Source organism: Typopeltis vanoorti, chromosome 16, assembly GCF_054136105.1.
Source record: "Typopeltis vanoorti isolate ZY-2024b chromosome 16, IOZ_Tvanoo_1.0, whole genome shotgun sequence".
NCBI lineage: Eukaryota > Metazoa > Arthropoda > Arachnida > Uropygi > Thelyphonidae > Typopeltis > Typopeltis vanoorti.
In genome coordinates this window covers 64,666,701-64,691,486 of record NC_143564.1, presented here as the reverse complement: position 1 = coordinate 64,691,486, position 24,786 = coordinate 64,666,701, and the positions used below count along the sequence as shown (strand labels likewise).

Genomic DNA, 24,786 nt, shown 5'->3' with positions numbered 1-24,786 from the left:
ACAGGAAGAAGAAGAAGAAGAAGAAGAAGAAGAAGAAGAAGAAGAAGAGTTGTTCAAGTAACATTCAGAAAAAATATTCAAGTGAAGCACAAACTGTTATTTTTATGTTATCATTAAAACTCATCTTCTAGTAAAATAAAAACGGTGATGGTTTTGTGGAGTTTCTCCCCTATTTCATGATGTTTTAACTATAACGAAGGTTCAGATGACGATAATTGCAAAAATAGGCACTGAAATACATAATCATGAAAAAACCCATCTGATGACTAAAAAGTTGTTTTTAAATAAATAAATAATTAAATCAAATTTAAGAAAATGTTTCTGGGTTTTATGATATTTTTTGAAAATGAACAATTTATTCAAGGTTAAATTTCTGAGAGAATATTACCTCCCAATAATCGCAATGTAAAACAGACGTACTTAGCTAACCATACATACTTACCTCGTAGTATCTTTATAGACTACAATGTCAGAAGAAAAAGAGCTGAATTTTTTTCTGTCTTGTTTCAAAGGTTTTAGTGTCGGTCAATCTTTGGCACATTCAAATAGGTTTTTCCTTCAGAAGCAAGCAGGAGTTTTCTACTAGATGAAAAGTAGGATTTTTAATTCCGAAACTCAGCAAAACTACCATAGAGCATATGTGGTGATACAAATAAATTAGGAATTGAAAAACTCTGCCATAGGTGGAGCTTATGCTCGTCCCTATACCGGTCCTAAGCCCGGTTAAAAGAGGAAGGTTCAGCGACGGGTTAATCACCCATCCTCGTAAAAAAATCCTTGATTACAGAAACCATGAGTGAAGCAAGAAATCACTTGGGGCAGAGTGCTACGACATGTGGTCTCCCAACAGACTAATAATTACAGGACTTTAGACAGAAGCCAACATCTATGATGCAGATGGGGACAAGCCTTATAAAACCTCATTTGCGGATGAAGTTAATCACTCACCTTAAAATTAAATTTAAAATTTGAACATGGAACGTTCTCACAATGTATCAATTTGGAAAAACTAGAAAGATGGTTCAGCGAGATGAGTAAATACGGTATTGATATCTTAGGAATTGCTGAAACAAAATGGACAGGTTTTGGTGAGATAAGAACAACCGACAAATACTGTAAAGTGTTATTCGGGAGATGATGAAAGACATGAGAAAGGAGTTGCAGTGATTGTAAGTGAAAAAACAAGGAAATGTCTGATGGAATGGAACCCATTAAATAATTGAATAACTAAAGCTAGATTTTTCTCCAGATTCATGAAATTGATCATCGTAGAAGCATATGCATCCACGAATGATGTCGATGAAATGGAGAAAGCCCAATTCTGTGATCAACTTCAAAAAGTGATTGACAAAGTTCCTAAACGTGACTTGTTAATTTTTATGGGAGACATGAACGCTAAAGTAGGGAAAAGAAAGACAGAAGATGGACGTGCTATAGGAAACGATGCAAGTGGTGAACAAAATGAAAATGGAGAACTTTTTACAACTTTCTGTGAATTAAATAACCTCATCATAAGAGGTAGTATCTTCAAACATAAGGAAATTCACAAAATAACACGGATCTTCCCTGATGGAAAAACAAAAAACCAGATTGACCACATTGCTATATGCAACACTTACAATTTCAAGAGGACATTACAAGATGTAAGGGTTAAGAGAGGAGATGATGTAGCTTCAGATCATTTTCTGCTAACCGCAGTAGCAGACAATGATCTTATAGAGAAAACTATAAGTTAGCAAGAAATTCGAAACTAAGAAAGATTACGAAAAGTAGATAAAACATTGATAAACTGAAGGAAAGAAAAATAAAAGAGAAATTTACCAATGAACTTAAGAATGGATTCTCAGTTCTAGAAGAATCAAATGAAAAGGAGGAGGAAAATAAAATTGAAGCCAACTGAGAAAAGTGTAAAGAAATCTTCAATAAAACTTCATAGGTTACTTCAGGAGTGGCAAGTGGGAAGTCGCAAAAAGAATGGATTACAGGAAATACATTAAAACTAATTGAAGAAAGAAAGCAGATAAAAGAGAAAATTAATAACTGCAAGTCAGAAAGATTACATGGAGAATATCAGAAGCAATACCAAGAGGTACATAAGATGGTTAAGCGCTCCTCCAGAAATGACAAGGTAAACTACTATCAGTTGTTGGCTGAGGATGCTCAGAGAGCGAATGATACCCCGGAAATCTTGGAGAAATTTACAAAATTATAAGGCAACTCGGAGGAACCTATCAGATGAATGAATGCGGGGGTTGAAGATAAAAACTGTCAACTGTAACTCAAGAGAAAGAAGTCCAACAAAGATGGAAAGAATACTTTGAAGAATTATTAAATGTTAAACCCGACTCTATAAATCTAAATATCGAATCCCCTTTCGAAGAGATGCCAGATCAATTCGAATTTCATGTACAGATGGGAGAGATCTTAGTGCAAGAAATCATGGAAGCAATCAAGATCGAAAAGAATAGAAAAGCAAGTGGAAATGATAATATTATTGCTGACCTGCTCAAAGTTGACCGAAAACATCAGCAACTATACTGTATAAATTGTTTAATTTCATATAGGCATCTGAGAAAGGTCCAAACACATGGAAAGAATCACAAACAGTCAAAATCCCCCCAAAAAGGAGATCTTACAGAATGCATCAATCGGAGAGGAATCAGCGTATTGTCAGTACCATCAAAGATATTCACTAGAATTATAATAAATAGATTGAAACATAGAACTGAGAAAATTCTAAGAATAGAACAAGCAGGCTTTAGAAATGGAAGAAGCACAATGAATGACATTTTTACTCTTAGAAACATAATTGAACAGAGTGTTAAACTAAATTCAACTATTTATCTCAATTTTATTGATTTTGCCGAAGCTTTCAACAGCATAGACAGAGAATGCCTGAAAATTTATGGATTCCCTGACCAAATAATAAATATTATAAAATATTTGTATGATGGGAGTAAAGGACAAATTCCATTAAATGGAACAACGTCCGAAAGTTTATACATTAAAACTGGTGTTAAACAAGGTTGTGTCATATCTGTAACACTTTTCAACATTGTCATAGATTGGACAATGCGGCATACTCTGAAAAACCTGAAAACTGGAATAAGATGGAACATTGACAACACATTAGAAGATTTGAACTATGCTGACGACATTGTGCTACTATCATCTAGATTCGAAGAGATGAAAATTAAGACAGACATTAGAGAAAACTGGTAAACAAATAGGCTTACACATCAATGAGAAAAAAACAAAAATTTTAAAGATCAACAGTAAAATATTAAAGATCAGCAGTAAAAAGAATGACCTAATCTTTATAAATTGAAATCAAGTAGAAGTGAAAAATACTTTTAATTAGTTCGGAGCAACTGTCAACATGGAAGGTGGTACCAACGAAGACATTGCAATAAGAATAAAAAAATCTTGCTAAGCATTTAAAATTGACAGAAAATTTGGAAATCATCCAATATAAAAACAAACTTAAAGGTGAAAATTTTTAATTCAACTGTTAAAACTGTCTTACTTTATGGAAGTGAATCATGGATATTAACCAAACAACAAGAAAATAATATATATATATATATATATATATATATATATATATATATATATATATATATAAACATATAAACAGTTAAATCTGGCTCGCGACCGTTACTGAAACAAAACCACGAAACCACTGCCATCTATTATCTTCCTCAGATATGCAGAAGCTTCGAGGAAGAAAGCGGAAATTCCACCCAAACAAACAAGTATATATTAAAAGGAATGTACTCAGTAACTTCTATACTGAATGTTTGAAGCGAATTAAATTATCTGTATTAAATACGGAATCTATAAAAGAAATTGAAAGAAAAACACAAAACACAAAAAAGGAGAAAAATTATGCTTATTAATATAAAATCATTCCATTATTATTATTATTATTATTATTATTATTATTATTATTATTATTATTATTATTATTATTATTGAACTGTGTGTTGTATTACTGCATTGCATAATGAATTGTATGTACATTCGTACCAATCCATATGTAAATACGATGGGGAAAATGTTTAGTTAGTTTAAAAAAACATATAATTCTATTTATAAAGTACTCTGCATTTTTTACTGAATCCTTAGCTGTACAGAAAATATGCCTTATTGTATATATATGTAAATGCTCTTTATGATAGTAAACGGAAGTTAGGTTCCGCAGAAATGCCGCGTTATATAAATCGGGAGTTCTATTGTTGTACACCTGTGCGTGTGGATCTACACACGCACAGGTGTACAACAATAGAACTTGAACATGGACTATAGCTCAAGTTCATAATAACTGTAATTTACAGTCGAATTTATAGCTTTATAATTTTATAGCTTTAGAGTGTCTCAATGTTTTTTTCAGTGTCTTTTAATAGCTTTCTATGTTCTTAGCGTCTGATCAAGTCGAGATCTCGACGAAACATGTTGCATATCAAATAAATCTAAATTTGTTATAATTCTCGGATTTTTAGTCAGTTTATATAAAAAATAAGACAATAACAAGGAATTACTTCAACATCATCTATCGAAATAATAGAGACACTTATCGTATAACACGACCTAAAACAACTCTCTACATCCCCACACCCTTCAACAACTCATACGGTTCTTTTGTGAGATCACATCAGATACCCACGCAACTCAACAACCTATCAAGAAATTTAAAACACGTAGATAACTACAGAACATTAAAAAACGAACTCTGGAAAATATACCAACAAAGTTAAGAAACCATTAACACTAATATACACATCACAAATCACTAGCATCCAATGCCTACATCCCATACATAAACAGTAGCAACAACAACACAAATAGTGAAGGGCAAATCCCACTCTCTTCATAAAAGCTAACCCAAGCTTCGAAGTAGGTTCATCTACAAGAAATCCTTATAAGCAAATGCAGAAATTTGTATGTATAATCATTCTTTCTCAAACTTTAAAAATAAAAATAAAATTAAAATTAAAAATAAAAAATTATACAAAAAATTCTGTATAATCTTCATGTTAATATTAGAAGAACACGTGTTGTAAATAGATAACATAAAGGCAAAAAAGTATTATTAAAAATTTTAACTGAAATCCAATGTAGGAATTGCAGCACTTAGTGCTGAACTTTGTAAAATTATAAGGTGCAATGTCACACAAGATATTTATCGTATGTATAAATATTTTAGCAATCAATAAAATGTTTTATTATTATTATTATTATTATTATTATTATTAATAAACCAAATCACACCAAAATCACACCAAACTAAACTCAATAGGCATAAGACGAACACTGCATACATGGTTCAAGAACTATCTCTCAAACAGAACACAAGTAACAAAAATAGGTACATGTCATAGTGGGAGTATACAAGTAAAACACTGTGTATCTCAAGGTGCCATATTATCGCTCACTCTATTCAACATAATTTTCTTCACGAGTTAGAAACATGGCTAAGCGGCATCGAACCGCGTACAACACACAGGCTCATCCTAATAGGATACATTAACATAAATACTCTTGACCACGCTTCTTCAACCATTAACACATATCTTGATATATTAAGTCAGTACAACATAAACCCTACCATTAACTCCCCAACAAGAGAAGGAATACTCAATAACTCACTAACACAATCATGCATTGATCATATCAATATACGGGCTCCCATCCATACATATACATCATCAGTAATTAACGTAAAAATTGCCGATCACTACTTTGTCTCAACTTCGTTTTATTACGTTTCCTACCTCCCCTCCCACCACCACAAAAGTCAACAAAACTCGATCATACTAAAGAGAATTGTCGATAACCAAGTAAAAAATACAGACTTGAATTCCCTACTTAAAATAAATGATCCTGTAACATTATACGAGAATTTTAAACTAAAGTTCACAAAAATATACAAAAAAGCAACAAAACCTACACAAACGAGGCGACAAACAGACAACAATCCATGGATAAATGGCGACATACTAAATGTTATTACTGTAAAAGAAAGGAAGAAAGGAAGACTTTACAGACGTAATTAATATCGCCTTAGACAAAAACAAAATTGCCATGGTAGTCTTTATTGATCTAACTAAAGCATTCGATACACTCACACATCAAACCTTCTTAGAAAAGCTGAGGCATGTTGGAATAGACGGGCCTCTTCACAGGTGGTTTACAAACTACCTTCAAAATAGAAAGCATATCACACGTATCTAGTCAAACCGAAGCAGAGAGCTACCAGTAACCTGTGGAGTGCCACAGCAAGCTGTACTCTACCCAACTCTATTCAACATTTACACGCACGACATTAATCAGCTACCACTCAAAGGTAAGATATTCCAATACGCAGACGATACAGCAATAATATCCATCCATAATAACGCAAGCATAGCTCAAACAAATATGCAACATGACATAAATCTACTCATAGACTGGCTCACCAAAAACTCCATACACCTAAACTCAGACAAGACAAAATTAATGACATTCAGAAATCCACTGACTCGACCAATTGATAACAAGTATATAATCATCCGACATCCACTTTCGAACATAAAAAACACACAGAACAGCAAAACCACTACAATCACTCAGGTTGAAACAATACGATACCTTGGAATTTACTTCGATGCAGATATGAACTGGAATAGCCATATAAAACATCTACACAACAAACTCCGAACAATAAGTGACAAACTCTACAATTTAAAAGACATAGTTCCCATACACCTAAAAACACTAATATACAAAGCACTATGACAAAATATACTAAGATAGGCTATAACAACGTATGCTTTCTATGCACCCTACAAATTAAATAGATTAATGTCGCTACGGTACAAAATGATAAAACTGATCTTTTGGGAACAAAGAGAAAATAACGACCTCATATACATTGGAATGTCAGAACACAAATACTGACAGCAAAACATTTATGTCACTATGCAGCCTTGCTAAAACATTATTTCGATGCCAACTACAGGACAGTTAGAAATACATACCGTATAACGAGATCTCAGACTACTAATTATATCACATATAAATACAATAATCACTACGGAAAGGCCACGCGAAACTTCTACATCCCAGATATGATAAACAAATTACCTTTTGAATACAGAAACCTTACAAACTACAATAGCCTGAAAAGAGCTCTAAGGACATACTACGAACAAGAAACACGCACCCAAAATACCATACAAACTTAATGAAACACAATATATTCGCTCAGGCTTCCAGTTCAGCGACGCATCAGTACATTCCAATTTATTGTGTGTGGGGGTGGGGGTGGGGTGGGAGGGGGGGGGTGCGCGTGTGTGCGTGCGTGCATGTGCGTGTGAGTGCGCGCGCACGAATTTCTCAATCATAGATTCCGTAGCATCCTAACACAGCAAAAAAAAAAAAACATAATAACCAACTGGTGTCATCCTCAGATAAGCTTACATTTAAGCTTCGAGGATGAAAGGAAAAAAAAAATTTAGTTCTCATCCAAGATGTATCATATGTAACCAAATGCAAGTAATGTACATATCACAAGAAAACCAATGTATGTATTATATGTAAACCAATGTACGTAATGTAAATATCACATGTAAACAAATGTAAGTAATGTATATAATAACTGTAACAAATGTATGCAATGTAAAAAAAAAATATTTTAAAATTAAAAAAAAAAAAAATCATCATCATCATCATCGTTATCATAGTCAAAGCATTTATAATGTGCATGCAACCACATTTTGTTTTCAATTTTAATGAGAATCAACCAGAGCCCTTAGGAACGAAAATGCATTTATTGATAAATTCTCCATAACGGAAATGAATTCTTAGCTTACCATTCACCTCTTCACCTCGGTATCAGAACAAAATTACATCTGAAGATTTTCTTATGGCATAAAAAAACGAAAGGCAAAGAAACATCAACAATAGTGCAGACAGCCCTCTAAATTTATAGTGATGAGTGATCACAGCGATCTAAAGAAAAAGAAATCTCTGTTTTCCAAGCTGTCGTTGTGACTAGTAGGATGACTTATGTCTTGTCGAAAGAATAATAAAAACGAACCAGTGGAAATTTAATTTTTAAAATAAAACTCTTTTTGAAATGTTTGGCTTAGTTTGACAATAGAAGAATGACATTATCCATAAAATGTTTTCAATGGAAACTATCCGCTCAATAGGAATAAATAACTTTGTGGAGTGAATACGTAATTTCTAACGTATATTTTGCTCTTTATTTCTCAGATGTTACATGGTATATTAAATAACATCACGAGAGAGAATTTAAAGATGTTTTACAATTTAATATTAAATAGTTGTTTAGCATAGACAAATATTATGATCCGATTAAATATCTCGTTTAACATTTCTTATTTCATCAATTTACGATATACAAAAAAATAGGCGAAAGATGATTTTTATCGCTCGGTGTCAGAACACCACCCTAGTTTAGGGAACGTCTGAACTGGCTTGGAAATGACCGTGTTTGATTTCAGTGGAACCGGCTATTAACTAACCCCATAAGGTATGAATTATTAGAGTGTTATCTTAAAAAGTTTCTTAAATTTAGAGAACAAAAAAAAATTGTTGAAATGAAATAATAATTGCCGAGAACTTAGAATGTAGAAAATATAGAATTATTGCAGTACTAATTGTCAGTCCACTCATCACGGACTGCATTACTTATTGTTAATCATTCTGCAAGGAACTCTAATGCATATTTTTAACAGACTCATCAAAGAATTGCAGTAGTTAGTTACTATTAATCCGGCATTCCAGGGACTGAAGTACTTGTCAATACACTCATCAAGGAATTGTGGTACTTACTGTTAATTCATCCATGAAGAAAGAACAGTGCTTATTGTTAATTCACTTATCAAGGAGTTGTAGTACTTACTGTTAATTCGCTTATTGAGGAATAGCAATATTTACTGTCACTATTCTCGTCAAAGAATTAAAATATTTATTGTTAATACACTCATCAAGGAATTTAGTACTTACTGTTAATCCATTCATGAAGAAAGAACAGTACTTATTATTAATTCACTTATCAAGGTATTATAGCAAGAATTGTATTAAGGAACTGTTAAGTCACTTATCAAGGAATAACAATATTTAATTGCCACTTATCTCAATGAATTGAAGTACTTATTATTGATTACCCATCAAAGAACTGTCCTACGTATTGTTAATCCATTCACGAAGAATGAACATTGCTTATTGTTAATTCACTCATCAAGGAATAGCAGTATTTATTGTCACTCTTCCATCAATGAATTGAAGTACTTATTGTTGATTACTCATCAAGGAATTGCAATACTTATTTTTAAATCCGCTGATAAAGAACAAACATTGCTTATTGTTAATTCACTCATCAAGGAATAGCAGTATTTATTGTTACTCTTCTCATCGATGAATTGAAGTAATTATTGTTGATTACTCATCAATGAATTGAAGTAATTATTGTTGATTACTCATCGAGGAATTGCAATACTTATTGTTAATTCGCTGATAAAGAACAAACATTGCTTATTGTTAATTCACTGATAAAGAACAAACATTGCTTATTGTTAATTCACTCATCAAGGAATAGCAGTATTCATTGTTGCTGTTCTCATCGATGAATTGAAGTACTTATTGTGGATTACTCATCAATGAATTGAAGTATTTATAAAGGAATTGCAATACTTATTGTTAACCCACTCATCAATTAAAAATACGTAAGTACTTATTGCTAATTCAATTATCAAAGAATAATAAACTAAATAAATTTACAAGCGTATTATATGAAATATGTTTCAGCGTCACAGATATTCGCGTCTCTCTATTTTCAGTATTTTGATTAACTTGAAATGTGGTTTAGTTTTATTCCATTGCCATAAACGCGTAAATCATTCAGTAAAAGACACGACATGCATGCATACAGATGACTTTTCTTAAATTTTAAGTACTGAGGAGATAATTAAGAGGAATAATACATTTTGTGATGTACTAAATATAAATTAAAAACCGAAGGCTTAGATGAAATGTCTGAAGTCAAACTTCTTGTTTCCCTTCAGAAAAGGTTTCATCACTTTGTTAATTGTGGCATATATCCCGCATTGAAAATGAATTCTTTTGTATTATTTTTGAATAAGAGGAGTAGGGGTGCGTGCATGTAATTATATTCATTAAGGTTCGTGCGTGACAATTACAATAATCCTCTTTTCAAGTGATTAGAATTACTTTTTTACCATGGTTAACTTAATGATATGTGCTTCCACTCGCATTGGAAAGAAAGACATTTACTATCGCAGTCCACTCTTTAGTTGTTATTTCCACCTCAGGACACTGCTTGTTATCGCCTTAATCACTCATTAAACGCAAGGCTCCTTTTTTTTCAAGCTATCCTTCGTCCCATCTATAAGTTGTTTAAATGGATACGTGACAGTACCGAAATACTTTTCTACGGTTAAATAAATAAACAGATGACGGAAAGCCAAAAAAAATAATAGCTCAGATCACGTGTAACTAGGAAAGAATCAAAACCAACCTGCTTTTTTTCGTAATTTATTACTGAATATTGCAATGACTCCAAAGTGATTTGGAGTGATTAAATAAATATAAGGCATCGCATTCAACTTGTAACTGGAGATGCATATTAATCTTTAGTCGAACAATTAACAAGGAAAACATAAGCGATTTTAGCTAATTTATTTGTAAATCTGGCTGTATAATATATCTACCGCTTTTGTGTTGAATATTTTAAAATAATTTTTACATACAGTCGTTTTATTATAGAATCATATTGTTCCCTTTTAATAACAGAATAAAACCTTTGTTTAATATCGCTATTAAAAATGGTTAAGATAATGTGTGATAAGTGATTATAATGATTACAAGTCTGGTAACTGCTCACGCTTTGCTGGGTGAAGAACGATGTCACCACCACAACCATGAAATCTCTGATAAGTTGAGTATTAGATATAAATAATGATATTTAAATAAGACTGCATAACAAACACTGGAAGTAATATCGTACTATTTAACTATAAAGAAGGTTGATTTGGTTTATTTATTCCAACAAGGACACTCGGTAAAAAACTATGGATAAATTTATAGAAATCTATTCATTTCTGTTTTGTTAAACTCGGAAATTAAAGAAAAGGTGAAAAATACATGCAACAGTTACTCCAGATAATATATTTGTCTTATTCTATTATTATTATTATTTTCAGAAGTTGTAAACCATTCTAGTTTAGAAAAGCATGACACACACAAGGACAACAAAAATAAATGTTTTTGTTAATGACATTTTTATTTATAATAATAATAATAAAGGAAAAATAAATTAAACATAAACAGCAATAAAATTCTCGAGAGCTGTCATCATTCCTACTGGTTGGCTTCTGTAATATTAAAACTAAAAAAGCATAAACTCAAACGTGTTTTTCAACCATTAAGTTTGTTGCATCAGTATTAAATAAGAAGAAAATACCGGAAACATAAAACAGCTCTTTCTATATAAGAGGTGTAAATTGAAGATATTTGTGCACCAAATCGAATCTACCATAAGATATGGCAGGTACCAGCTATAAACCGGCTTCAGGCTGCCTATGGGGCAACACCTGCGTTCAAGTATGTGTACGTTCCGTGATAATCGGTCAAAGGTAGGTACGAATTATACAGAACTGAGAAAGAAAATGAAGTGGAATCCGAAGAGACCATTTGAAAACCTTTGCTACCTCGATGCGATAGTTGCTACATGCCTCGGAAGTAGTGTGATTAGCAGATCACACCAAATCAACATCCGATATGGGAGCGTACGCAGATGATCAATCGAGAGTCAGACCAAGGATCTATAAAAGTGCCAAAGATCGATGATATTACTATGCAACACAAACAGGGACTGAGAAGGAGTGTATTTGAATGCAGCAAGTCAATGTCAACAGAAAAACCATGGAAATTATCGTATCTGTCCAACATATCAGCTACCACTAACATAGTGAAGAAACTTCAGCATCGGACCCCAGAAGAACAAAGAACTCAATTTATTGTGATCTCACAGAGATTAAAGGACAGTCGTATAGAGACAAGAACGCAAATACAACTTATCCGTTATGAACTCACTATGCTTGGTCATAGCGATATAAAATAGTGGTGGATGATGCACCTAACCCGAACGATGTTGCCGAAGTCGTTCATTCATGCTCAATCATTCATTTCCTTTGCAGGAAATCAACATGCCCACTTCGGATAGAATACTTGTGGAGTGGTTCTGAAACCCTGAAGTATCGATACTCCAGGCTGAACTGTAAACTCGAGGAGATCCAACACGCCAATAACTGGCTTTCACGCATGCATTGGTCACTCGTGTGTAAATATGATAGTATCAATACGAGACAGCAAATGCGCGTTTCGTTTTCATATCAATATTTTTCTTTAGGTAATCTTTATTTCATTTTAATGAAAAATGTGAATACCTTACTTTAGTCGTATTTTTTTAATCTAAATTTAATTTTATTTCTGCAGATGTTATGTCACTTTTTTGAACATGCCCAGTAGTAAACCTACTTACAAGAGCGTAATATTTGTTGGTGGTTTCAAGTAAAGTCAATAAAATTGATTACCGTGGCTAACCTGATAATTACGTGGAGGAAACGTCTCACAGCAGTCATAAGCAGAAACTACCGTAAGAGAATCACACGCCACTTCATAAGACCATATTTAACGTTGAGCAAAGATCGAGACAGTGCTATTAATGAATGTTTTTTTAAGCAAATAATGTGAATACATTCTTCAGATGTGCTTTACTGGGAAAGATAATAATATATCATTAATTTTCTCGAAGTATGTTTTTATATTTTCTGTATCGAACAACACGCTATTATTGTTAAGGGGAGGGGTGTTTAAGTTCGAAAATAACGGACAAGTAAAGTGAATTAAAGTGCATCAAATCAAACATTGACATCTCCCACATTACCTCACGAATTAATGGTTATCCAGGCAATTACAATGTCTAGAAACAGTGCGGTAGTATTATTACTTCAGAGTTCATCAATTAAAAGAAAATGAAAGCTAATTAAACTAATTAACCAAGAAGGTTAATTGATATTAACAACTTTGAAACCAGAAGAAAGTTTTAATTAACATTTTCGATGCAGAGCGAACTCTCACATCGCCTGTGTTTCCATTTTAACCTCGCCTACAGCTTTTATTATTCAGGGAAAGTACAGGTGTTGTGTGGTGTTACTGTAGTTCATCTTTCACGCATCTGCAGCATTCTAAGGTAATTTGCGTCTATGCAACAGAAACATTAATGAAACGGGAAGATTTAGAATTCTACTAGAAGATGAAGCATTTCCGGTTTCTTCCATTTGTAGAGACTCATAGAACAATGTCCAAAAAAGAAATATATATTTATTTGGAACGTGTTTAATCAGGTAGTTGTAGAGGCCAGAAGTCTCTTGGGAAGACACAGTCACCATAAAATTCCCTTGGGATTATACGCATGCTTCACAGTCACGTGACAGTGGCTTAATGCAGAAATTGAATTTTGAATTCAATATGAAGCCAGCGTCACGCCTTTTATGACTAACAGAGAATACACACAAACTCATTTTTCATAATACTTCTAGAAGCATCCTGTGAAAGTTATTTGGATTCATTCAGAGGTTCGACTTCTATTAAACTAGATGCTGAGGCGGGAAGGAACATAATTCTAAACAAAAAGTTTATACCTAGGAAAGAAAATTCATTTTTGAGTCATATTAAAAATCACAATTCACGTTTGTTATTAGTGCTATCTCTACATATAAAACCCTAATCCGAATTTCATACCCCACTGTAATTTTCTGACTTATTTTTTCTTACTTGTGCAAAGGTGTATAAAATTACATTACCAAATTAAAAGATGGTGTCGAAATACGATGAATAAGAACAATCGAATAAAGCATATCTACAAGAAGTTAAATATAGGACAGAAAGTTAGTGGGCGATATAAATGAGGGCAGAGTTCAAATCATTGCCAACGCCAGTGATTAGTTCTTTACACCCTCAAATATCGATTCCATTTCGAGTGAAATTACGAAACATCACAAGTAAAATAAATAAACGAATTCCGGACCAACTCTCCTTATTGGATATTAATATTTATTTGAAAGTTGGCGTCGTTTTGAGTACTCTTGCCTTTTGAGCAAACGTATCTCTTAATCTAAAGAATCTAGTAATAATTATCTCACCGGATTCCTCCATCTCTTAGTATGTGACACAGCCATCACTCACCTTATAAGTGATTATTTTAATCTCAAAAGTAGTTATTAAAACTTTTTATTTTCCGGACATACAAATACTTTGTCTTATTAATATGCTTTATATCCACTTACACAAGGCTGTTATTATGACACGCTCATATATAAGCATAAATGACATTTTTTTTTATATATTTCGTTTAGTTTGAATGTTGCTGTTATTATTATTATTATTATTATTATATTTTATTCACATAATTGATACACAGTCAAAACAAGATATTATTTAAATCAACAATATGACTGGTGATTCAGAACAATTCAGATTCTACCCAAGAATCTAAGAATAGTCCGTCAGACAGCGTCATAAAATAGGGACCGTTCCAAATAATGCTGTTTTTGTAGGTCAGATGGGGTCACTTCGTTGATGTTTAATTGCCTGTAAATAACATCTTTGAAATTGCGCCAAGTGCACCGATAACTACTGGGATGACTTTGGTGTGTTTAAGCCACAGCCTGCCAACTTCGATGGACGGATCTCGATATTTAGTAAATTTTCCAGTTCTTTGTTGTTAATGTTGTTATCCTTGGGTACAGCGATATTGATAATCCAAACCTGTCGATGTTCCATAATTGTGATGTCAGGTCTATTGTGTTCCAAACGCCGATAAGTTTGTATTCTAAAGTCCCATAGAATTTTTGCTGTTTCGTTTTCCAATACTGACACTCTATTTTATGCTGCCACCAGTTATCAGAAGTAGCAAAGACACACTTTTTGCATACATGCCAATGAACTATTTTAGCAACTTGATCATGGCGGTATTTATAGCCAGTTGGAACTATTATGCTGCAGACACTGATTAGATGTTCTACAGTCTCATCTTTCTGATCAAATAATCTGCATTTGCTGTTATTATTGATGTTCAAAATGTTTGCTTTCATTGCATTAGTTTGTAAATGCCTGCTCTTGAGCTGCTAGAACAAAACCGTCTGTTGATTTTTTAATACATCCATATTGTAGCCATTACCACGTCTTGTTCACGTCAATTTTTTCCTCAGTATCTCTACAAAATTGGCCATGCAAAGGTTTATTTTTCCAGCGCACATATCGGTTATTTTGCTGTTCCTTTTTGTATAATAATATAAGGATATAATGACATGCATGCATCTTTAATATATACGCTCGAATATATTCAGGACTATTTTAACATCGAACATATAAATGGCTTATCAAATGAAGCGAGGAACTCATTGTAGTTCAATACTGATCAGTAATGATATCACCGATGTATTGATAACATGCTGTTGAGCATTTCAGATCATAATAATTGAAAGGCAAATAGATGAAGCTAATACGATATCTGATATCACCGTATTAAGCAGTTAATGGCTGTATGTCATGAATTTTAACATATGTACACAAGGTTTGTGTGTGTGTGTGTGTGTGTGTGTGTGTGTGTGTGTGTGTGTGTGTGTGTGTGTGTGTGTGTGTGTGTGTGTGTGTGTGTGTGTGTGTGTGTGTGTGTGTGTGTGTGTGAGAGAGAGAGAGAGAGAGAGAGAGAGAGAGAAAGAGAGAGAGAGAGCCCCTAACCAAGTTTTATGAACCTGTAGCGCGTTAGTTCCATGGATGACATGAAGGTCACATAATGGAAACGCAAGAGGATTTCACAACCTGTGAAATCGATAGGTTCAAATAGTTAGCTAATTCTCACATAAGCAATTTATTGAGCTTTCTGTACTAAATATCTATCTGACAGATCCAAAAGAGTGAGGTTACCTCATCCATAACTACTGATCGAAAGCAGATCATATTTTCTATTTTGTATTTTTCAAATGAATTTTTACAAGCTACTGATTTTGATATAATAAGTTTTTCACATCATTTTCGTAACTACAAATTTGTCTGCCGACTGAAACGTAAATTGTTCACGTGTTACAGCATAGGCCTTAATTTGTTACTAATATTTCTGTATGAACAACTGCCGAATGAAAACGTGACAATAGATACATTTAAAATACAGAGGATGATCGAAACGTTTGATTCGTGTTCAGTATAATGACATTTTACCTGAAAGAATTCAAAAGTTAATATCCCATAATGCTCAAAAAGTCTTAATCCTAAAACAAGTCAATACATTAGGATGAAAAGCCAAACGGCTATTTTTTTTCTGGCGAGGTTGATATAAGTTAAGGGGATAAAAATCCCTTATTGTTTTTCAGCCAGTAAGCGAAACTACGATCGAAAACTACGATCTGTAACGTTTCTTTGCCGACGAACTGTCAGCGTATCCAAGCGTAAGTGACCACTTGGTAATAGGTCTAGCTACTCACTGATGAGACCTCAAAAAAGGTTTAAACCGGTCTGGGTAGTGACCTCTCCTCATAATGTAAAACAGTACTACATCTCTTAAGAGCTGTGTGTTTTACATTATGAGAAAATATCAAGAACAGTGAGGGATCTTGCTCCACCTTTGCAACGAGTTGCCGTGGTGTGGCACTACCAAGTGGTCACTTACGCTTGGATACGCTGACAGTTCGTCGGCAAAGAAACGTTACAGATCGTAGTTTTCGATCGTAGTTTCGCTTACTGGCTGAAAAACAATAAGGGATTTTTATCCCCTTAATTTAAGTCAATACATTATTTTAAGTCTGTTATTTTTCTTCTCTTAAAGTGAAGTGAAACTCGGGTTTAATTTTATTGTATTTATCTGCTCTATTTTCTTTATTTATTGTTTTATTATTGTGGTTTCATTATTGCTACTTTTTTCCAGAAATACCCTAGCGGCTAATTTTATATAGAATTTTATTTATAATATTCGATTTCAGCATTTTTGTATTTTTCAAATACTGCTGGATTTATCTTGTCTGTTGATTCTCTGAATCAACAGACAAGATAAACATTTATCATTCTCTGTTGAAATATTTTTGCTTTAGTGGAAAGTGGAGTTCAGCAAGAGATAGAACAGGAACAGGATGGATAAGTATTATTCAAACGTTCATTGTATATACGATAATGCTTCTAAAAATCATTTTATATAGTATGTGATAACTTTATTTCAATGTATTGATTATTCTTGGAAATTAATGATCATATATTGATTGATACGGTTGAAAGTCCCATGGTCATATTTTTCTACTTATTGTTTCACTAATTTTCATAATGGTTCATTTCTAGAAGCCATTAGATCAATTTAGTTGTTGAACCATGACCTTTCCAGCTGGGCTATGAGGTCAATTAAGTATTATCTGCTACTTGCGCTTGATTTTCTCCACCGGTTTCCTGCTTTATGGGATGAAGATCTCGAGTTTCCAGGAGGAAAACCATTAGCCATCACTTTATGCGACCACTCGTGAGGCAGAAGATGGATCAGAAGATCGAAGTTTACTTTCAAGAACAATATGCCAATTCGCGAAACTGACTTTAACATGAAACATATCAACCTATCTGGTTTTCATTATTCATCTTCAATAATAATATTGAAAATATTATTATTGAAGATGAATATTATTATTGAATATATTAAAATATGTTAGGATTCGATTAAGGAGATAGTTTTAACAATTTTATTCACTATGATAGAAAGAAATTAAGCTCCAAAGAAATCAAATTGCTGAAAGAAGATTCACTTCTTCCTTCCTACAAGCGTGTTGATGGACTAATATAAAGGTCCATGTTTCGCTTAAGAAAGTGCTTAGGATCCTTTACCAGCGATTCAAACTCTCAGAAAGACAACTAGTCATTTTTCAAGCGAGGCCCAATTAAACAGGATTCAGAAAGAAGTGTACTGGATTTCTTTTCTAGAAACATTATAATCAATACTCGACTGTGAGATATAATAAGCTCATGTATCTCATGCTTGTGCTGTCCCGATGGTAAATGAACCAACAGCAACTTAGTTAACTACGTGGACAATAATGATTCATTCAAAGTTAATTTAACGACTTTGTAGAGTTCGCCACATAAAAACAAACAAAATACCGGAATAACCGTCATGTGTTTCTGAACAGTGTTATTTCAATAACTATTTTACAACGGATTATAATCTCAGAGAATCCTTCATACTTTTACACCCTTCTGTCACTAGACCTAACTAAAACTGTCGGATTTTATAGCCTTTGTGCTTTTCTTTATACTTCAGACTTTTCCCCACGTACGTTTTAGTGCTCCACTGCCATTTCTTCTATAAAACTCTCCTGTGAGCGAATATAAACTTCAGAGTAGACAGTATCTCAGAGATGATTTTCTTGTTTCTCTGATGTACTGAAAAAGTACAAACTCAGCCACAGGAGACTTTAAACTGCCCCTCGAGTTACAGAATGGAATCACACGAGTGAAGTAATGTATACCACCCACTGGTATTTTGAGACTCTCTATCAAAATGATCTTAGTATATAACAAGATTTAATAAAGGCCAAACTCCTTTCTTGGTATTATTTAACTTGGAATTCATATAATAATAAAAACGTTTTATTTTTATTGTAAAATAATGAATAACTGTTCAGATAGTAATATATAAATTCAGATAAATAAATAAATGTGTGCATGTGTGTGTGTATTAACCAAACAATGATCTGTTTCTTCGTGCTCTAGGATGCAATTCAACATTAACCACAACGTGTTTCCTCTTCACTGTTGTAAACGTTACAATTTGACACACACACATATGTGAATACACCGAGAGAAATTAAAGATATCTGCTCTGTTGGTTAATCTCTACGAAGTATACCAACGCCCAGTTGCATCTCATTACCTGCCTACTTATGCATGTTGAGTTTCTAATAATTAAACATTGCAACTCAATGGCACTGTGCGAATAGCACTTTGCATCCTTGCGTGTCTTGAATATAAGCGAATGTCAAGTGGTCTAAATGCGTGCAACAAACAGCCTGGATCATCTGCTGTTTCTTCTTTAGCGGTACGCTGTACGGTGAATACTCGTCGTTTTGAATATAATTTGATTCTAAACTTTCTCCAATAAGACTCTCTCTGTCTCTCTCTCTCTCTCTCTCTCTCTAGCCTTTTGTTTGCCATTAGTTAGGGGATTAAAAGTCAGATGTTATTCGAGAAAAATGTGGGACATGCTATTACTCAGTGATTCAGCTTTGTCCAGTCGGAAACGTGCTAAAATTAATAAAAGCATTTGCTAAATTAATTCATATATAATATTTATTAAATATCAAACCTTTTCTATAGAACAAGCGTGCCATGTGTGGAACGTTGCTTGCATTTTAACTCTCTAGTAAAAGAAAACGACTTTTACTAGAGAACTGTTAAAAAAAACAAGGTGGTTTCCCGTTGCCTTTCTTCTCCAGTAGTATCTTATGTCTTTAATAGTATTTTATTAAATTAAGTATTTTATTTTATTAAATTTTATTTCAACCAAATCTCTCCGTCTGGAGAGATTTGGTTGAAAAGGAAACTACTGGTTAAACAGTAGTTTAACCAGTAGTTAAACACTAGTTAAACAGTAGTTTCCTTTTCGATTGTTTCTTTGTTTCTCCATCGTATTTTCTGACACCTTAATCGTTAATTTTTAACCGTCAATACTATAATTCTCCCCAATATATACATAAAAACTAAATTGCCTCCATATAATTAGCTCACATTTTTGCTTCATCAGGACATCAATAATTAATTAAAAATCTAATAAAAAGAAACTTTTCTTAATTAAAGTTTAGTCGTTCATTTCATTCATTTGATGGTACATATTGTTTATAAATGATAAGTACTTATTGATTAATTAAATAAATTATTTTAATTAAAGAAATATAAAACCAAAACGAATTCCTTAGGACCTAAACATATCAATTTAGTATTTTAAACAAATTCTACAAAAGGTCAACTAAAAGAAAAAAAATCAAAAGAATATTACGAATCGTTATTAACACGCACACACGCGCGCGCGCACACATACACACGAACTATCTATTTGCATTTTCGAATTACGATTAAAGTTTGAAATAAACATAATAATTGAAACACTGAAGGACACTTATAACAATAAATCAAATATTGTTATAAAGGGCATATGTCAACTGTTTCTGCTAATATTTCTGAAGTCCTTGGCAAAATTAAATCGAAATCCCCCCCCCCGCACGCACACACACACAATTACAAAAGTAGGTGGCTCTGTTTCAAAACTTTGTTCTTCATACATCAGTAGGCTGCTCTTTACTAGGACAACCTTCTCTCACTTCGTAAATGAAGTTGCCTTCCCTACTAAATTAATTAAGATCAAGTAATTAAAATTCTACATTCGCAGCGTATCATTTTTAACGTGTCATATTCAAGGTAGCAAATAACTAGCATGGCAAGTTTCATTGAAAAGTTCTATTCAAATTTGCTAATAAGTAAGTAGCAATACAGCATCTTAAATAGTGTTAGAAAATCCTGCTGATTAAACTAATAAGTCAACTGCTATCTTTCGGAAGAGCTACAGTGAAAGCCAATTAAAATTCACAGAAAACACTTACCACAGCAAAGCCTGTTGAAACAATCTACACAATGAGCAACACAGCAGTTGTTGGGTGTCTTGTACTGGCTGATTATCAGCAAAGCGAAAGATCCAACTCCCCTCATTCGGATCAATAAACAGAATACCCCGATGTGCATATGAAAACCAGTAGCAATATGATGGAAAGAATTTGTTCGAGCTGTGTTTTCTTTCTGATGTATTGTGGGTGTGGCGGTAATCAAATGGACGCTGTAGTATCGATTACGGTACTGGGTGTCACCGACACGGTGGCTCCATTTCTCTGAGGGTTCTTATTAATAGGCGATTTCCATTTCACGATTATGCATTAAGGGTTGAGACATCAACTTGCACTAAGAGACAACGAATTTAAGTCAGGGGAAATGGTGGATAACGGCTGTCGGCACCACTTAAAAAAAGTGCTATTATAACTTCTTGACTATATCTTAGTTGAATATTACTAAAATAAAAAAGTGAAATGAATAAAATGTTTAGGTAGTATTTTATTGGCTAATCGCTGCGTAGAAATTGGACTTCAACGTCAAGCGTGACATAATTATTAAAATAATAAATCTCACTCACGCAGATATCTGACAAAACTTAGGTGGCGTTCTTTGACTCCCAATTTAAAATCCGATAATTAAATAGAAACATGTGAATGATTTTAACCAAAGGTGGCGCTCTAGTATTCCTAGTGGAACAAAGGACTTTCAACAATTGCTTGATAAAACATATACTCGATTTGTATTTTTAAATCTTAAGTTAAATTTAAATAATCTGATTTCAATTAAATAAAAATGCTAAAAAAATAAATAAAAAGTAAAAAATCAACTATATGAAAGCCTTCTTGAAGCGCAAATAACGAATTTTTATGACAGAAAAATTAATCAAAATTATATTTCAATTTGGATTTATTTTCAACACAATTATCGCTTCAAATTAATATGTGATAAGAATTCTGTTTAATGCCAATTATTTCGCGTTAGCCTTAGACTTCAGTATGCATAACTAATATAAAAAATTAAAATATTTATATCATCATAATAATATATAAGTTACAAATTTAATATATAATGCAAATACTGAGATAAGGACATTTAATTTGAAATTCATACATCATCCTACTTGAAAGAAATATTTCGGTTGCTACAGCAAATTACACTTTGTATTGATCATTGCGTTAGAGAAATCACAAAGATTTCTTAAACAAATTATATAAAGAAAGAAAGAAAATCGTTGTTGCATCTCCAAAAATAATTTCGTTACCTGTGTGATGCACTTTCGAAAAGCAATTGAGCAACGGATTCCCGTCGCAAAAATGACAAAGAATCGACTACTATGATCATCCTACTATTTGTTTTTCTTTTTCTCATTATTAGTCTTCACTGATTTTCAAACTGCATTCGTAATATCATTACGGAAACAGTTTTGAATAAACTATATATGTCCTGTGATCTGTGAACTATATTATAGGCGTAATTTATAATAGCTATTGCTATTAGACTTGATTTTCATGCTAATTAATCTGTTATTATAAATATAAAAAGATTCGTTGAATACTCATTGCTCAGAATCTTATAGGACGGACTCGTTATTCTTTTGAAATCTCTAATCAAGAAATTTATAACAAATACTCTATAAATATTTATTTTTGTAGTCTCCCATGTGAATATTACTGAAATCTTTATTTCTAAATTAGCTTGAAACTGAGTTTAGAATAAGTTACGCAAAAAAAATTCTGTAGCAGTGGCATTCGGATTTATTTTAAATTAACTTATAATGTAAGGGGCAAAATTTAAGAAAAGTATGAAAAAACGCACGAGGTAATTTTTTAATATGAATTCTATTTACGCTAATATCCTTTCGTGGGTAGAATTCATATAAAAAATTTCCTCGTGCGTTTTTTTTTCATACTTTTCATAAATGTTCTCATTTACATTATAAGTTAATTTAAAATAAATCTGAATGCCACTGTTACAGAATTTTTTCACGTAACTTATTCTAAACTCAATTTTCAAGCTAATCATCTGAATTAGCACTTGGTTGACCTAAGAGTTCAATGATCTGGACATCTTGCTCTTGAGGCCAAATATGGAACCTCAATCCGATTAGGATCTTCAATATGCAAACTGCTAGTCTCGCATAGGACTATAAAATTAATCTACCTCTGGAGGATATTCCGAAAATATGTGCATATTCTCGTGACGAGATTCAAACCCAGAACATGTTAATTGGGATACGTTAATTACTTAGCCAACCATGCAGTAAAAATATTAATTTCATAAAGTCTTATCTTGTGGTAAGCTTTTCGCGAACCATTGAGGTTCTTTAGCTGTCGACTTCACAACCGCGATCGTTTTGAGGATAAGGTGGTTAGCCCTATGCCTCTCGGTGTGCCATGTCTGTAGATGCGTGTGTTCTCTGGGCCGGTTTGTCTGTTCTGGGGGACGAAAAATCGGAGTTTCCGGGAGAAAACCCTCTACCTCCGTATGAGACCGGCTAACTCACCTTTTTAGTCGAAAGAGACTAGATAAAGGTTCTTCACGTCATGGACGGGAATCGGACCCAGGTCTTTCCGACCAAAGGGTTTCGTCTATAATGACAGAGCTAAGGAGGCGCAACTTCATAAAGTAAATTCCTTATATATGCAGATGTCTTTTTTAAGGAATGATCTTTAATTCACTATTTCAATAGTGAATTAAAGATCACTGAATTTTAGGAGGAGATCACAACTCAAGAACATCTTAGTTTGGTTCTCATAGACCATGTCCTATGACTGGAAAAAACCAGGGTTTTAACCCCATCTAGAAAGCGAGGAATTTTGACCGGTTTTTCAAAGACATATCAAGCTATACAGATGGTATTAACCACCCTATCTTATTATTATATACATAATATTGATAAAATAATATTATATAATATATACTGGCAATGCACATCCCATTTCTTATTTCCCTTCGCTTGTTAGACTGAATGGCCTGTCATGGACATGGGGTTTTTCATCATGCAGAACACGCGGCCAAAAAGAACGCACGCAATTAACACGCATAGAATACTTGCTTCATAGTTCTGATTGCTTCCTTATAACTAGCCAACAAACAAATCAATTCAACGACAGCACTTTTTCTTACTATGACAACAGTGCGTTCAGCTTATGCATAGTTATCAGGGAATGTTTTCGCTGTCGACTGAAAAGATTTGGGCAATGAATTATGCTCTGTTTCATTCAGTGATGTTTGTTAAATCATTAATTGCGTTGTTTGTGATATAGGATGAGATGATTTATGGGTTAACAGAGTGGTGTCTTTTCGATGTGGAGAGGTAAAGCTGAGGAGCGTATGGATATGTTTTTTTTTTTTTTTTTCTCATCTAAAAGCTGTTTCAAAGATTCGCAAGTTTCGTTTTCTATTTAGATCGTTTTCATAAAGAACTAAATAAATCCTAAATAAATCCTTTCAAATAATTTCATGATTTTTTTCCCGTACTAAATAGGGGGAAATTGAAAAGATGCTCTTTTAAATATTTTCTTGCTCATTAATTTATAATTTTTACGTTATAGCCTCAGCGCTGCTGTTTTTAACGAGGAAGACAGCATTTTGTCAATGATGACGCTCTTCAATTGCCGGAAGTGATAATCGTATGTGTTAAAAAAATTAAATTGAGTCTCTAATACGAATTATGACTCGCATAAGGAAGATAATTCGAATCTGAACTAAAGTGGAAAAATTAATAAATTAATTTATATCAGGAAATCTCCCTGCAAGCATTTGACGACTGCTTACATAAGGCTAAATAGCAAATAAAATATCATCCAGCACCTCAAAGTTAAAAAAAAAAGAAAAACAAACTTAAAACCACAGTGAACAATATTAGCTTCAAATAAATAAATATGTTTTACTTTTAATAACTGATAATATACGAGAGGTGATTCCCAATTATAAATTCACGCACATTTCATAAGTCATATGACACACAAGAATGAATTCCAACAATGCAATTTAAATCATATTTAAACAATAATGTATTATTAGAAAATTAGACCTCCGGTCTGGTTGGTCAAGTGGTTAGCG

General features: G+C 33.0%; 1 protein-coding gene across 1 annotated transcript; it reads left to right on the top strand.

Moving 5' to 3' along the window:
• The first annotated feature begins 1,253 nt into the window (after positions 1-1,253).
• Positions 1,254-1,736, top strand: LOC150098081 (protein CFDP2-like). The gene has a single exon (XM_090406676.1). The coding sequence runs from the start codon at positions 1,254-1,256 to the stop codon at positions 1,734-1,736; it is 483 nt and encodes a 160-aa protein (XP_090262802.1).
• The last annotated feature ends 23,050 nt before the right edge of the window (positions 1,737-24,786 follow it).

What these genes read in the sequence shown, in the direction of transcription:
- LOC150098081 (XM_090406676.1), top strand. Translation starts at nt 1,254, where the DNA reads ATGAAATTGATCATCGTAGAAGCATATGCATCCACGAATGATGTCGAT.